The sequence below is a fragment of the Papio anubis genome, chromosome 14, assembly GCF_008728515.1.
Source record: "Papio anubis isolate 15944 chromosome 14, Panubis1.0, whole genome shotgun sequence".
Taxonomy (NCBI): Eukaryota; Metazoa; Chordata; class Mammalia; order Primates; family Cercopithecidae; genus Papio; species Papio anubis.
Genome location: NC_044989.1, coordinates 105,997,338 through 106,013,240, shown reverse-complemented (window position 1 = coordinate 106,013,240; position 15,903 = coordinate 105,997,338). Strand labels below are relative to the sequence as shown.

The 15,903-nt window shown below is 52.6% G+C and overlaps 1 protein-coding gene across 1 annotated transcript; it reads right to left on the bottom strand.

Annotated features, from left to right (window-relative positions):
* Window positions 1-789: 789 nt before the first annotated feature.
* On the bottom strand, window positions 790-15,894 carry TMEM127 (transmembrane protein 127). The gene is made up of 4 exons (XM_003908978.4): window positions 15,738-15,894; window positions 15,003-15,377; window positions 4,999-5,163; window positions 790-4,285 (listed from the first exon to the last, which is right to left on the bottom strand). Exons 2-4 carry the CDS (start codon window positions 15,244-15,246, stop codon window positions 3,978-3,980), a joined length of 717 nt encoding a protein of 238 aa, XP_003909027.1. The 5' UTR covers window positions 15,247-15,377; window positions 15,738-15,894; the 3' UTR covers window positions 790-3,977.
* Window positions 15,895-15,903: the final 9 nt, after the last annotated feature.

The following is a 15,903-nucleotide window of genomic DNA, read 5'->3' as shown; positions in this document are numbered from 1 at the left end:
CGTGGATACCGCAGGCAAGATGCCAGTTGAAGATTCTCTAGTCATCTTGGGAAGGCCGCCCTGCTCCGAACGCACCACCTCTTCCTGTATCCCAGGGTCCTCTCCCTGTGGCCCTTCACATCCCATGGCTTCCCATGTGCGGGCCCCTCTTCGCCTGTGTGGCTGATGCCACCTTCCAGCTGCCATGTGACGGGTAGGCAGGGACTGGGGCTCCCGCATTCCCAACTCCAGCACCTGGCTGAGACACTGGGCCCTGGGACCGACTGTGACTGCCCTCTTCCCCTTTGGCAGGTCCTGTCTCCCACTTCTGACACCCTCACTTAAGGCCAGGCAGACCCCTTCCCACTGCCACCAGTCATTAAAATAAGGCTGCATCCCTCCCTGCCCTTCTCAAAATCCTTCCAGGGCTCCTTCTGCTGTTAGTGCCTCAGATGAGCGCCCCTCACCTTTCTAACCTCAGCTCTCACCACGTCCTGGCCACCAGTGTGCTTTTGCTCTTGCCGTTCCCTCAGCAGCAGTGTCCCTACCCCAGTTCACTCCCACGTCAAGTGTGGCTCAAGCTGCGTCCTCCAGGAAGTTTTTCATTATCACTGGGGCCAGAACTGGCTCCCTTCTGGGCACAGCACTTTTCCGAGCCGGCCGCCCACTTCACTCTGCCTTTCTGTGGACAAGTCCATCTCCTGAACTTAGGACATAAAATCCTTGCAGACAGGGTCCTGTCAGTCACCATTTTTCATGGTGCCTAATGGTGCTTTGTCTGAATGCACATGAAATAAGAGAACACACTCCCAGCTTCCAAGAAAGATGTGTATTCTCCCTAGCAACAACAAAAGAGACCTAAATGGATTGCTCCCTGAAGGGAGCCCTCGGCTCTTACCGTGATGCACACGTGGGGCTGTGTGACCGAATGTATGAAGGAAAGAAGGAATGGAGGGAATGTGGGCAATCAAGGCCTGGCACTGCCCTCCAGGAGGCTTACGGGTCACATCCCAGAACTGTCTCCATCCCCACACCTCTCCTAGTAAGATTCATTGCCTATGATTTCAAACAAAGTGCAGTTTCTAGGGAGTGAAGGAAAACATGAAACATAGAAAATAAAAAGAGAGAAAAACACACAAATTATTAAATAAAATTTAAAAATAGAGGGGAAAAAAGTGTAGTTTGTTCTGCAAGCCACAGCCCAAAGAAGTCTATTTCCTCCCGCAGGATGGCTAGAGTTTAGGAGCCATGTTCTCTTCTATAGCTCACCAGAGGACGCAGCGTGAAGAGCTCAGGTTTGAAGGTTGGGCCTGGGGCAGGAGTCAGCTACTGTTTCTAGCTATTCTAGAAAGACCTAGAAGCTTCCTGTGTGAAAACAGGATTAGAAAGCTCTGGGGGTGAAAATGCCATGCACGGAGCTGGCCCATGCCAAGTCCCTTCTAACCATTTTAAATTACATCTTTGGCCAGGCGCGGTGGCTCATGCTTGTAATCCCAGCACTTTGAGAGGCCAAGGCGGGTGGATAACCTGAGGTCAAGAGTTCGAGACCAGCCTGGCCAACATGGTAAAACCCCTCTCTACTAAAAATACAAAAAAAGTATCCGGGCACAGTGGCACACGCCTGTAATCCCAGCTACTTGGGAGGCTGAGGCAGGAGAATCGCTTGAACCCAGGAGGCAGAGGTTGCAGTGAGCTGAGATCACGCCACTGCAGTCCAGCCTGGGCAACAGAGCGAGACTCTTGTCTCAAAAAAAAAGAAAAAGAAAAAAAATTACAGCCTCATCAATGTCTCCTGCTTCTCTGAGATGAAGGGAACAAACCAAATCAGGAAAATTGTGACAAAAATGACAGGCAGCCATTGGCATTTCTATTCTTATTTGTGGTTTCTGGTTTTTTGGTTTTGTTTTCCTTTTTAATTTTTTCCTAGAAAAAAAACACAACCGGGGGGATTTATATGACAAACTATCAGTGTCAGGATGGCAGAGGGAAAGAGAAAGAAGAGGAAGGCTCAGAGACATGGGGAGTGAGTAAAAAGTGGGTTCTGGATTGTGCGGAACGGTCCACAGGGTCATGTACAGGTCCGCAGGAGATGACCGGTCCCTTTGGCATGCATGTCCGGTGCCTGGTCTTCTGGTCTGCCTGCTCAGACGCCCATGGGCAGAGCGAGCTGGCCACAAGTAAACCTGCCAACGACGAACTCAGGACTCAACAGAAAGACTCAGTTCAGTTCCTTGGTTTTGTGCTCAGGCAGCCGGCAGCCTTTCTTGCCTGAGAGACGAGTCCAGAAGAGCAGGAGACTCACCTTTGAACACACTCTGGCATCACCGCGAACTGCAAGCAGCTGCCTGCTCGTGTGCAGGTGTGGCCCTCGCCACCCACGCAGGCGTCTGTCCGGACATCCCCAGTCAATCTGGCCAAAGGATGGGACGTGACAGTCCCTTTCTAGCCACAGCTTCATAGTGTTGTCCATTCTCCAGTCTTGCTCAAACTATCGATCACCGTAAAGGTTCGAAGAGATTTAATCCATTTCCTTTTCAGCTCAGCAGTGGACACTGAGTCCCAAGAAGCAGGTAACTTAACAAGGACAGGTTGGCCATCTGGATCTACACTGAAGGTCTTTCAAGTTTCATCCACTTCATGCCCAGATCTCAGGGCAGAAAATTCAGGCAGACCCAGAGCAAACAGGGTGGCCGAGTGATGGCTGAGCAAGAAAGGCCCAGCAGCGCACTGCAAGACTAGAGTACATTCAAGAGGGGGAGGGGGGCACGCGGCAGGCTGGAGCCCCAAGTCAGAGTCTAGGGCGGCACTGGTCTGAAGGACACAGCCCGGCCTGCTGGGCTGACAGGGTGGGTCTGACGCCTCACGTGACGGGGCCCCACTGGCTGTATTCCTATGTGGAGGGTGGTGGGTTCCTGCCCTGTTGTGGCCCGTTCCTAAACTGAGGCCAGGTTCCATCTCAGTGCCGCAGTCCTGAGGAGCACCACGCTGGCCCGCCAGCCAGGCCACAGTCCTCAGCCCCTCTGGGTTCCACAAGAAGGCCCCAGGGAGCCAGTCACTGGGAGGGAAGGGCCGGGAAGGGAGGCTGCATTCTACTGGGAGAGACTCGGGAGGGGCTGCCACGGGCTTGGAAGAGCTACAGCCCCAAATACAGAGCCAAAAGGAATGGGATACATGTCTAAAAAGGGACAAAGTCTTATCCCTATTTTAAAAACAGAATATTGTTGCTGTTGCCTGGTTTCGTTTTTTCCTTTTAAAACCACTCACATTTAAAAGGTGAAGGGCTGGGAGATGTAGTCCCCTTCACTCTGGTCCTCGATGGGCACCAGGGGACTCAGTCTCACGCTGGCTCCTGCTCTCTTTGCCTGGGCTCCAGCCACAGGAAGCAAGGGCAGAGAGGGCAGCAACGGCTCTGCCTTCCCAACAGCAATTCCCTCTCCCCATAAAACCAGGGCACATGTGAGGAGAAGTCCAAAGAGTAAAGTGCACAGAACTCTCGGGAGCAGGTGGCCTGGGGGTGGGTCACTCCGAGAAGGAAGGGGTCTGGGGGGCGTCAGCCCAGAGCTGCAGCTGTGGAGCAAACCCTGACCCCTGTGAGGTGAGCCTGCAGGGCACAGTCCCCTTTCCCCTGGGCCCTTTGACACTTCTTTCTGGGACTGTCCACTCTCAGCAGCTCTCCAAGGAAAGTCTCGGTCCCAAAGATACGGCCCACGCAGGAGGAAACTTGGATGACCTTCCCTGGCTGGTAATGACTCGTGAACGTGAAGGGGGCAGGATGCGGCAGGAGGGAAAGAGTACGTTATAGAAAACCAGTGGGCCTCTGCTTCTGAGAGCAGGGACACTTGGATGACCCTAAAGGCAGAGTCTCTCCCGGGGAAGGTTTGGAGAAGATGGTCAGGATCCTACCAGTGAGGCCTGCTGGGGAAAGGAGCTCCTCTGGGCGCGAGAGGAGCTGCAGAGTTGGGGGAGGGGCTGCCGAGGAAGAGAGCCCAAGGCTGGCATTAGGGGGTGTAGGCAGGGGGTGGCTGGAACTGGTTGATGACCTCATATTCCGCTGGGTAGGGCTCGTTCTCCTCCATCTCAGAGAGCAGCTCCAGAGCCTGCTCCTCCTCCTCTGTGGGGTAGTGGCGCAGGAGGTTGGCTGCCGTGGCCAGGATTGAGGCTCCACCAGCTCCTGCCACCAGGTAGAAGCTAACAGCAAAGGTGACGTAGACCTGGGATCCATGGTACTTCTTATGCTGCTGCTGCTGGGCCAGGATGAGTTCAGAAGCCCAGTAAGAAAAGCCAATGACGGTGGCACACTGCAGGACTAGGGGACAGAGGGACAGCACAGAAGGGGAATTAGTGAGCACGCCATAGCCAGGATGCTTGAGGACCCAATCACAGCCTCTCTACCCAAACCCCATTCTCAGAGAACCTGCCTGGCCCGACTCTGCAAGGAGGAGCTCTCCTGGCCATGGGATTCCTGGCCTGAGGCTGGGGACAGCAGTCTGACCTGATCTAGGCCAGTCAGATTCTCTCTGTCTTAAGGAGCAAACAGGGTCATGCAGGTTGGGAGCTGGAGTAGGCACACCACACTTCGAACCAGCACAGCAGTGCAGGCATGAGGGAGGAGAGCAGCTGCATACAAGAAAAGGCGGGTCTGTGGGGAAGCAGGAAGGTGGAGAGGAGAGAATCTGACCAGGAGCTCCAGGTGAGACACGGGAGATTGCCTGGTTCCTTCTTCACTCGTGTCAGGTCTGAGCTTCAAATGCCATTTGAGAGAGCTGTGAGCTGCTTTGTGGAATTTCTAGCAACATTTCCCCTCTACAGCTGGGCTGAGTGGGTTTGTGATCCTGGCAAGTTAGCAGCTAGACTGGAGCAGGCTGCTGACACCCTGACACTCTGGGAAAGACGAGCTTGGCACATGAGCTCCTGGAAGGGCGTCTGCTCAGAGAAACCAGAGCCCTCACCGGCAACTCAGACAGGATGCCCCTGCCCCATAGCAGTTCCTCCCCCGCTACGAGCGGGCCCTCAGCTTACCCGTGAGGATATGGGCGAAGGCATAGCGACGGGTGATCTTCAGGGCGGGATGCTTGGGCCCGAACACATCCAGAAGGAACGCGGAGAGACTACACAGGATGCCCAGGAAACAGAAGGCGGCGATGACCCGCAGGAGCAGCACTGTCTGGGGATTCATGCAGAAATCTGCAGGGGGAGAACCAAATTTTCAGGGCCCCAAGTAACGCCTGGTGCAGGAAGCCCCCACCTAGGAGTCTGATCCCCACCACAGTGCTGGGAGCCAGGGCAGTTCCGGAGGACACTGTCTTAGCTCCCGCTCCTGGGTGGTCTGCAGGGAGCTGGAACAAATTCCACAGTAGCAAACAGAGGCCCTCTGGGCCACGGCTCTGCTGTACCTCAAGTCCTTCTCTCTCCAACAAGACTAGCCTGAGTGCAGGATTCTGCTTCACTGTCTATGCCACGCCCTTCTAACCATTTTTAAAGACCTGACATGTTAATGCTAGAGGATACTTTGAGCTGGCGGGAAAAGCCTGACTTTGGAGCTGAGACAGCCAGAGAGGCTAAGACCACACAGGTCAATTCATACCGATTCTCCATTTACTCACTCATTCCTTCCCTTTTTGTTCCAAAAAGAAGCTGAACTTGAAGACACTATGCTAAGTGAAATCAACCAAATGTAGGACAAATATTTTATAATTCCACTCATAGGAGATACTTAGAATAGTCAATTTATAGAGACAGAAAATATAATGGTGGTTGCCAGCGGGTAGGGAGAGGGGAGAATAGGAAGTTATCATGTAATGTGCACAGAGGTTCAGTTTGAAATGATGAAAAAGTTTTGGAAGTGGATAGTCGTGATGCTTGCACAACAATGTTAATGTGCTTCATATCAATGAACTCAACACTTAAAATGGTTAATACTTTGGGTGGCTGAGGCAGGAGGATTGCTCGAGGCCAAGAGTTTGAGATCAGCCTGGGCAACACAGTGAGACCCCCGTCTCTTAGAGAAAAAAAAAAAAATTAGCTGAGCATCGCGGTCTCAGCTCCTTAGGGGGCTGAGGCAAGAGGACTGCTTGCGCTCAGGAGTTACGGTAAGCTATAATCACACCACTGCACTCCAGCTTGGATGACAGAAAGAGACCTTGTCTCTTAAAAAAACAAAATATTGGCCAGGCGCGGTAGCTCACGCCTGTAATCCCAGCACTTTGGGAGGCCGAGACGGGTGATCACGAGGTCAGAAGATCGCGACCATCCTAGCCAACATGGTGAAACCCCGTCTCTACTAAAAATACAAAAAGTAGCCGGGTGAGGTGGCACGCACCTGTAGTCCCAGCTACTGGGGAGACTGAGGCAGGAGAATCGCTTGCGCCTGGCAGGTGGAGGTTGCAGTGAGCCAAGATCCAGCCTGGTGACAGAGTAAGACTCTGTTTTTTTGTTTTTTTTTTTTAAAAAAAAGATTGGCAGGGCACAGTGGTTCACGCCTGTAATCCCAACACTTTGGGAGGCCAAGGCAGGTGGAACATCTGAGGTCAGGAGTTCGAGACCAGCCTGACCAACATGGTGAAACCCTGTCTCTACTAAAAATACAAAATTAGCCGGGCTTGGTGGCATGTGCCTGTAATCCCAGCTATTTGGGAGGCTGAGGCAGGAGAATCGCTTGAACCTGGGAGGTGGAGGTTGTGGTGAGCCAAGATCGCGCCTTCACACTCCAGCCTGAGCAACAAGAGTGAAACCCCATCACACACACAAAAAAAGGTTAAAATGCTGTTTAATGTTATGTATATTTTACCACAATTAAAAAAAAAGTAAAATAAAGAAAAGAGGAAGAAAGAAGTTGCAGCAGTTTAGAGAAATGTGCAGCTACAAGAAAGCATTACACAGATTCGTAAAGTTGGTAGACTACATCATCGCATTTAGTTTTGCTCCCTCCCTGAACTCTACGAGAACAAAAGAATTCTTTTAAAGGGCAACCCACACAAAAATAAAGGGAGGCGTAAAACAAGGTTCCACAAACTGGAAAGTAAAGGGACACACACCTACCTAAAAGGGACTCAGCAGACTCAGCAGAGCTGGGGACAAGCCATCAACAGGAAAAGCTAGAAAGCAACCACATGAAAGCCCCAGAAGGTTTGGACAGTGCCGGTGTGCACACATCAAGGGCATAAATGAAGGAAAAGGAAGAGGCTGAAAGAAAAGACGCAGTACTCAAGGGGTTCCTGGGGGTCATGGTGCAGGGAGAGCCCATGACAACAACCACGCACCAGACACACAGTGCGACTTGTACTTCCCTCCGGTATGTCAGCCATCCTTTAAAACACATTTCAACTAGACGACACTGTCTGTCTCCTTTGATAACTATGCAAACTGCAAAAGCTCCCAGAAGCATAGGGTAGAATAAACGCTGAACCAAAAAGAAACCAGGCCATGATTAAGTATTTTAAGCTTTAATAAAAAGTAGGAAATGGGGCCGGGCACAGTGGCTCACGCCTGTAATCCCAGCACTTTGGAAGGCTAAGGTGGGTGGATCACCTGAGGTCAGGAGTTTGAGACCAGCCTGACCAATATGGTGAAACCCTGTCTCCACTAAAAATTTAAAAAATTAGCCAGGTATGGTGGCATGCACCTGTAGTACCAGCTACTCAGAAGGCTGAGACAGGAGAACTGCTTGAACCTGGGAGGTGGAGGTTGCAGTGAGCCAAGATCACATCACTGCACTCCAGCCTTGGTGACAGAGTGACTCTGTCTCAAAAAAAAAAAAAAAAAAAAGCAGGAAATGGGCCTTAACTTCCTCTCCTTCCTCTGTTACAGTCACTAGCAAGTTCTTCTTTTATTTAGGCCATGGGTCACCAAGTGACTTAGGAAAATTTGGAAAGGGCTGGCAAGACTCAGGATATACAGCGTCCTTTCCTGAACTTGCCCTCAGGCTGAGAGGGTGTGGGATGTGATCATCAATCTCTAGGACACACCCAAATCACTGGGGCACTAGCTGAAAGCGTGTTCCCAGGTCCCCAGAGAGTCGAGTTCTAGGTCTGGAGCAGGGTCTAGAAATCTGCATTTTAACAAGCAGCCTAGGTAATCCCCATGCAGGTGATCCAAGCCCCACACTTCAAGAAACACTGGTTCAGACCTCAGAGGAAGGTGGACTGATGAGGGAAAGTCCAGGAACCTGGGGACGGGACCTAAACCCAGCAAAGCTGACTTAGCCGAACAGATGCCAGCGTCACAGGCTCTGGGTAGAGGGAAGCCCTGGGCCGTTGGGATTGTGCACGCCCTGCCTCAGGCTCAGAGTTCACCCGGCAGACGCTGGCTGGGCCCAGACAAGGCTCACAGGCCTCTGTCTGGCTTTGCGTCACCCACCAAGAAGCCCTCAGAGCTATCTGTCGTGATCTCTTAGAGAAATGTGCAGCTACAAGGAAGTATTACATAGATTAGGAAAGTCGGTGGACTATATCATCGCATTTAGTTTTGCTCCCTCCCTGAACTCCACGAGAACGAAAGAGTTCTTTTGTCTGCTGACCATCTGTTTTGGGCCCAAGCATCCAGCCTGGGTAGCTGTCTACTGCCAAAAAGCCTGCCTGTGTGTGAGCCCCGCCTGCAACTGGGACCAGCCTTCACTGAACCTGTCCTGCAGTGCCGTAGTGCATGGGGCCTCACTGAAAGAAAAGCTCTAGGAGACAGGGGCTATCTCCTGGCTTTATTTTAAATATTATTAAGAGCTGGGAGAGTTCTTCTTGGGGTCCATGTGGCATGTGGCAGGGATGGGGCAGTGTTCTTACAGTTAACCTGCCAGAGGCCACACGCCGCTCTGCAGCAGGCCGTGTCAGATTCCACTCTCATTACTAGCGAGGCTAGGCACTTAGGAGTAAGAAAAGCAATACGTGGGGGCTTCAAGGAGCCTGTATTGTTTCTTTGGCTGGATGGTGAGCACAAGGATGTTCATTTGATTATCCTTAAAAATGTACATCCATGACATACACTCCTATTGCCTTATGTTTCATTATACATGAGTTTTAGGAGTAAGGAGACACGAACATGATAAAAAGCTTTCGAGAGGATGTCCCTTCCCTTGTGGATGTCCACCTGCTCCTCCCCAAAGGCAAATATTGTTGGAGGGGCCTTGTATACCCCTCCTGGAACAGCCTGGGCACACAGAAGGGTCAAGTGCCCTCCTGGGGGATTTACCACACAGCTCAGATGAGGAGGTGGGGGCTCCAGGAGGTGAAGTGGCTTCCTCCAGGCCACACGCTGCAGAGCTAGATTCCAAACCATGGTCAGGCTCCCCTGCACTGTGCTGCTCGGAATCACCAAGTACCAGAGTCAGCCACTGTATTTTTGCCTGGAGATAATCAATCAATTCCTAAAGAGTTGTGCGTGAATGAGAGATCAGAAGCTAACAGGAATGCCGTCGGAGCCATCCTCGGAGCCAGCTGCTAAGCTCACTAGAGGAACAGCTTGAAGCAATGAAATCTCTCAAAGAAGCAAAAAAGGTTTGGGTCATTAAGTCCTCACATGGGGAATTATTGGGCAAAGCCTGCCAGGCATGGTGTCCAAGCTCCTGCAGCTCTGCAACCATCAGCGCCTGCTCCAGGAAGTGGTCAGGACACCAGGAAGGCTTGGGACCGGCGCCGAATCCTAGCTCTAGCAGAGACTGTGTTACTCTGGGCAAGTCCCTCGAGTGCGCTGGACCCCTGCTCTCCCATCTATCAATGAAGACAGTAACATCTGCCCCACCCACCACCAGGGCCTGCTGGGTCAGCCCATGGAAGAGCAGTCGCCTGTACTGTTACTAACCAGAGGCTGTTTCAGCTGGGCAGTGTCCCCTCGGCATGCCTTTCCCTCTTCTACCAAGACCTCCCAGACCACACGTCAGCCCATGTGGACCAAAGGCTACTAAAGCCAGACTAAGGCCTACCCTACAAGTGAGACAATATGAGAGCGAGGAAAGACTTCTGACCTCAAACTCCAACAGGTTTTGTTCCAATGTAACTGCCTTTCTCCGCTCCAAAGCTGTGAGTAAACCCTCACGGTCAGTAGAAAACCAAGTGTGAACTTCCTGTTGGGTAACGTTAACAGACACCCCAGGGACCTGCCCCATGTAACAGGCGGGCTTTCCTCAGAGGGTCTCAGAGCACGCCGGAAGAACAGGCAGTTATCCTAGACAGGCTTGGAGCCCAGCTCAGAGGCTCTTCGGGAGTCAGTATCTCAACGTCTTTCTCTCCTCCCTCCCTAGACATCGGTACAGTGGGGAAGGTGACAAGCACCTGCTCCCACGAGGGAATTGCTAAAGAAAACCCCTGAAGGTTATGGATGTAGGATTTTATTTGAGAGAGAAATGGCATGCAAGGCAGGACCCTAACTTGAAATTCAAGCCAGTGGTGTAGTCCACGATGCCCTGGCTAGACACAGAACACCTCCTATCCTCCAGCTGTGCTCTGGCCTGTTGGTTTTGGTAAACACTGCTTGGCGGTGCCCTCTAGTCATCAGGGAAGTAGGCAGCTGTAACAGGATCCCACGGAACTGACTTTGCTCAAGGTCACTGGTGAGTCACCGGGCTAGATTTGTTTTGAAGGTCCTGCCTCTTCCTGTCTATCTGCCCATTGCTCTAACGACTCCTGACCCAAACAGTTTGCAGGCAGAAAGGCTAAAGGGACTCCTGTCCCACCCCGCACCCTCCTTGCTGGAGTCCCTGTGAATTGGAGACACTTCCCCAGTGCCCCAATCCCTCTTTATGCATCTGTGCAACCTGCTCAGCCTCTCCCTGCTGTGACTTTTTTTAGCTTCCAGACAGGCCTGTGCACAGGCCTCTAACAGAGCCCTCTGGTGCCCAGCCAGGTTATCCCACAGAAACCAACAGGCCCCGCGGGACCTGGCAGTGTCCGCTGCCCGGTCACCACCTGTCAGGCACACAGGCCCTCCCTGGAAGGCCCTTGAGCTCCCACTGGCTGCTGCCAATTGAGATGCACCTGACTTCTACTCCCCAACTTCCTCGTTCTCCAAAGATGCTTCCTGGGGCTGCTGCCAGTGCTCTTTGGCGGCCACACTTGAGAGGCAGAAAGTCTCAGAAGAAAGGACTATCTGGGGCGCCTCTTTCTGGAGCCATTAGAGGTCTGAGTCTGTCTCCACCCAGGGGCAGGTTGAGAGCTGTGTGAGAAGCAGGCACCGCTTGCTGGAGCACTGGAGAAAACCCAGGATGAGGTCTTTATTTATTTATTTTTTTTTAAGAAAAAGGGTCTCGCTCTGTCACCCAGGCTGGAGTGCGAGCCACAATGATAGCTCACTGCGGCCTCGAACTCCCGGACTCAATAGATCCTCCTGGCCTCCTGCTTCAGCCTCCCAAAGTGCTGAGATGACAGGAGTGAGCCACCACAGCTGGCCCAGGATGGGGTCTTTGGAGCCAGCTTTCATTGGCTAAAGCCTCTGAAGCTTTGTGAATGACAATGGGAGAGTGGCTTTGCCCTGGGATCACCAACTAGAGCCTCGACACTGAAGTGATGAAGTTACGACAAAAAGCACAGCTTTGGCTGGGCTTGTGATAAAACTCAACTAGAACAGGAAGGTGATAAGCCTAGGGCAGCTTTGATGGGAAGTAAACTCGGAGGTCACTAAGGTGTTGCGGTAAGAGTATGGACTTCGGAGTCACTGTCCACTCGGATTAGCTGAGCAAACCACCCAGCCTCCCGGAACTGGGAGCTTTGTGAAGTGGGGCTGATGACGGTACCAAACAGAGATGCTGTTTAGGAGGAAAACGCGGGCCTGGCGTGTGCTTAGCGTAATGTCAAAGTGTGGCACTCAGGCAGGGGCTGAGAAAGGGTAAGGCTGCTCCAGGGCCTGCTGGCTGCCTGACTCCCATCACCTGCAGAGACCTGCAGGGCCTGTTCTCCCTCTGGAAGTATCTGTACGCGTCCGGGAGCGGTGGCTCACGCCTGTGATCTCAGCACTTTAGGAAGCCAAGGCGGGTGGATCACTTGAGGTCAGGAGTTTAAGATCAGCCAGGTCAACAAGATGAAACCTTATCTCTACTAAAAATACAAAAATTAGCCGGGTGTGGTGGAGCACCTGTAATTCCAGCTACTCGTGAGGCTGAGACAGGAGAATCGCTTGAACCCAGGAGGCAGAGGTTGTAGTGAGCCGAGATGGTACCACTGCACTCCAGCCTGGGTGACAGAGCAAGACTCTGTCTCAAAAAAAAAAAAAAATCTATATGCACCACATCTGTGCTTGACAGCTCTGCTCCCTCCTGAGATGTGGAATACTCCAGGCTCCCAGGTCAGGACATCTGTTAGGCCCTGAAGATCACACAGGATACTACATGTCTGAAGACCCACTGGGTATCAAAAAACCAGTAGGTACAAAGAAAAGGGAGAGAAGATGCAATCAGGGGCCTCCGTGATTCTTCTGTGATAGCTCGTGAGGTGCCACTGCCAACTCTCCTATTCATGGGCACAAAGTGCTCCTAGGAGACAGCCACAGGCAAGCGAGTGGAAACTACACACGGGTTCCGATCTCTAAATATGTGAGTAAACGTAACGAAAAGGTTAAGAAAACATGCTTTGCAAAAGACAAAACGGAGCCTGAATAATTTCTTTCTTTTTTCTTTTTTTTTGAGATGGAGTCTCATTCTGTAGCCCAGGCTGTAGTGCAGTAGTATGATCTGGGCTCACTGCAATATCACGTCCCAGGTTCAAGCGATTCTCTTGCCACAGCCTCCTGAGTAGTTGAGGCACCAGCCACCAGGCCTAGATAATTTTTGTATTTTTAGTTGTGATGGGGTTTCACCATGTTGGCCAAGCTGATCTTGAACTCCTGACCTCAGGCGATCTGTCCGCCTCGGCCTCCCAAAGTAGTGGGATTCCAGATGTGAGCCATCATGCCTGGCCTGGCCTGAATAATTTCTTAGAAAGGGTAAATACACATGTGAACAAAGAAGAACCTGCACCAAGAATTTACTTTTTTTTTTTTTTTTTTTTTTTTTTTGAGATGGAGTCTTGCTCTGCTCTGTTGCCCAGGCTGGAGCGCAGTGGTATGATCTCGGGCTCATTGCAACTCCTCTGCTTCTGGGGTTCAAGCGATTCTCCTGCCTCAGCCTTCAGAGTATCTGGGACTACAGGCGTGCGCCACCACACCCGGCTCATTTTTGTATTTTTAGTAGAGACAGGGTTTCTTTCACCATGTTAGCCAGGCTGGCTCAAACTCTTGACCTCAGGCAATCTACCCACCTCGGCCTCCCAAAGTGCTGGGATCAGAAGCACGAGCCACCGCACCCGGCCCTTTTTTTTTTTTTTTTTTTTTTTTTGAGATGGAGTTTTGCTGTTGTTGCCCAGGCTGGAGTGCAATGGCGCGATCTCAGCTCACTGCAACCTCTGACTCCCAAGTTCAAGCGATTCTCCTGCTTCAGCCTCCTGAGCAGCTGGGATTACAGATGCCTGCCACCACGCCCAGCTCAAAAATTTACTTTTATTTTTAACATGCCTTCGACAAGGATGCACACCAAAGTGAAATAATTATGAGATTGTTTCTTATGACAGCTGAAGTAAAACAAAGGATAAAAACTATAAATGACACAGCATCATTTTATATTGGCATCAACAGATGTGGGGTAGTCCCAGCTCTGCCACCCCCAACTGCGTAGCCTTGGGGAGATCATTCATTTTTCTGAGCCACAGCTAAGCACACTGCATGCGGTGCTAGATTTCAGAGATCCAGCTTTCTAGATCCGATGGGTCTAGTGGTGGGAAGGTGGTATGTGTGCTTCAAAGAAAGCAAGTACGGGGCAATGTGCTAAAAGAAAAACCACCAAGACTCACTCAAGCTTAACGCTCTTTGTACCATTAGCAACATGACACAGAAAAGGCTGCATATAAGGCCTCTGTCGTGTGCATAACTTTGGCTTTAATGAGCCACCCCAGCAAAGAGTACCATGAAGGTGAAATCTGGAAACAAGCAGGAGCCCCCAACCTTCTACAAAATCACCCTACAGCTTCTCAAACTCAAGAGAGATGGAAAACAGTAAGAGCACACTCAGAGAAAGGCAACATTTGGCCACAAGGATGAGGCTTTTCAGCCTAGACCTGCAGTAGCAGAGTATGGTCCAATGCACAGCGGGGAACTTGGACCTTTTCACCGAATCCCGGTGCCTGAATCCTTCAGGAGGGAGCATGGAGATATCTAACAGGAGGTGCTTCTGATAGGCGGTGCAATGAACATCTGGAATGCATCACAGCCAGGGAATAGCACAGAGAGGATATAAGACCTTCAAGATGGCTCAAAAGACCTTGGGGTTGATGAACTATGCTGTTACTAAGCACTGTTTGGGGTACACTGATCATTGTTAGGGTAAAAAGCAGGTGATACAGTCCAGTCCTGTCCTCAGACTACACAATTTTTACTGGAGACAAGACTGGGCAGGATAAACTACGGGGCCCACAGGACCCTCCCATAGTCTGCTGTCTATCTGGCCAGAAAGCACGATGATGCACAAAGCAACCTTGCCTTTGTCAGGCACACTTATAATGGTTCCAAGAGCCAAATTCCAACTGTTGTACTGAGGGTGGCAATGGGACGGTCTTCCGATTACCTAAAATCCCCTTCTTCTCCGATACACATCCGATTACCATACAACTCTAAAATACCTTTTAAATCCTAGTCATATGAAAAGTTCCATTTTTTCTCCATTAATCAGTCTGCCCCAAAGAAGCTTTTCCGTCTCTCGCAGACTCTCAGACGGGGCCAGCTAACTGTGATACCTAGCACCCTTATCTTTTCTCCATACACAGCGTCCTTCCTCCAGCAGAATCCGAAAATAGCAGCAGTCCGGATTAACATGGCTGTGAGGAGTAGGTGCTTAGCTGAATAACATCAGAATTAATGAGGGGCCGGACCCCAAACAGAGCCACCTGGTGGGCATGAACACCAGGCAGCTATGGGGCCGCTTCCTTCAACCAAGTGTCTGGTCCCTGGCTCTCTCTGCTTCAGCACACATTCTGCCCCCCACCGAGGCCTGAAGGGCCAGCGCGCAGCGCCCTCACCTTTCAGCAGGTCCGGGTGCACATAGCCCAACACGTCCGAGACCCCCAGCTCCTGGCGCGAACAGGTGCCTCCGTGGATGTGCAACCAGGCGGGCTCGGCGAGGGCAGTGCACAGCGCCGTGATGGACAGGGCGCCAGGCAAGGCCGAGGCCAGGCTACGCTCCGGCTGCTTGGGCAGAGCGCTGCCTCCCGGACTCCTCCGCCGGCGCCCGCCGGGCAGCCCTGCGCCTCCGGGGGCGTACATGCCCGGGGCCGCCCGCCGTCGCTCCGCAGTCGCTGCTGGTCGCCACCGACCTCCGCGGGGCGCGCAGAGCCTGACAGTCCGGTGGAGGAGAGCAACGCTCCGGGCTCGCTGCAGGTGAGGCCGGCACTGGGCTGTCAGGGTTGACACCAGAGGATAGGGGGGTGGGACCCGGTGCTGACGGAGACAGGGAGGGCTGCGGGGATTCGGGGGGCGGAGACAGGAGACTCCGGAATGGGACTGCGGGACGAAAACTGGACAGGGCCAGGGGCCAGATGGGGTCTGGGCAGACTCGAGTCCCCGGGGGGCGGAGGGATCGGGGATTGGCTACCGCGGGAGCAAAGACCCGGACTCAGGGTCTCGGCCAGAGGGTGCCGAGGGGCGGAGGACCGGGCTGGGCCGCGGGGATCGGGGAACGGTGATCTGGGACCGGCGGTTTGCGATGCGACCTGTGCGGAGAAAAGACCCTCCCCACGCCGCCCATTGTTCCTCACCAGTCAGCAGGCCACAGGGCTGGGATGGCGCCGCTCAGCCCAGTCACGGGCTTCTCGGCTGCCGGGGGCCGAGCGTTCCCAGGCCCCAATCCCGCAACGCCCGGACAGACCCGGGTTCGATGCACTTCCGGCTTCCTCCTCCTCTGCCTCCGCCTCCTCCGGCTCC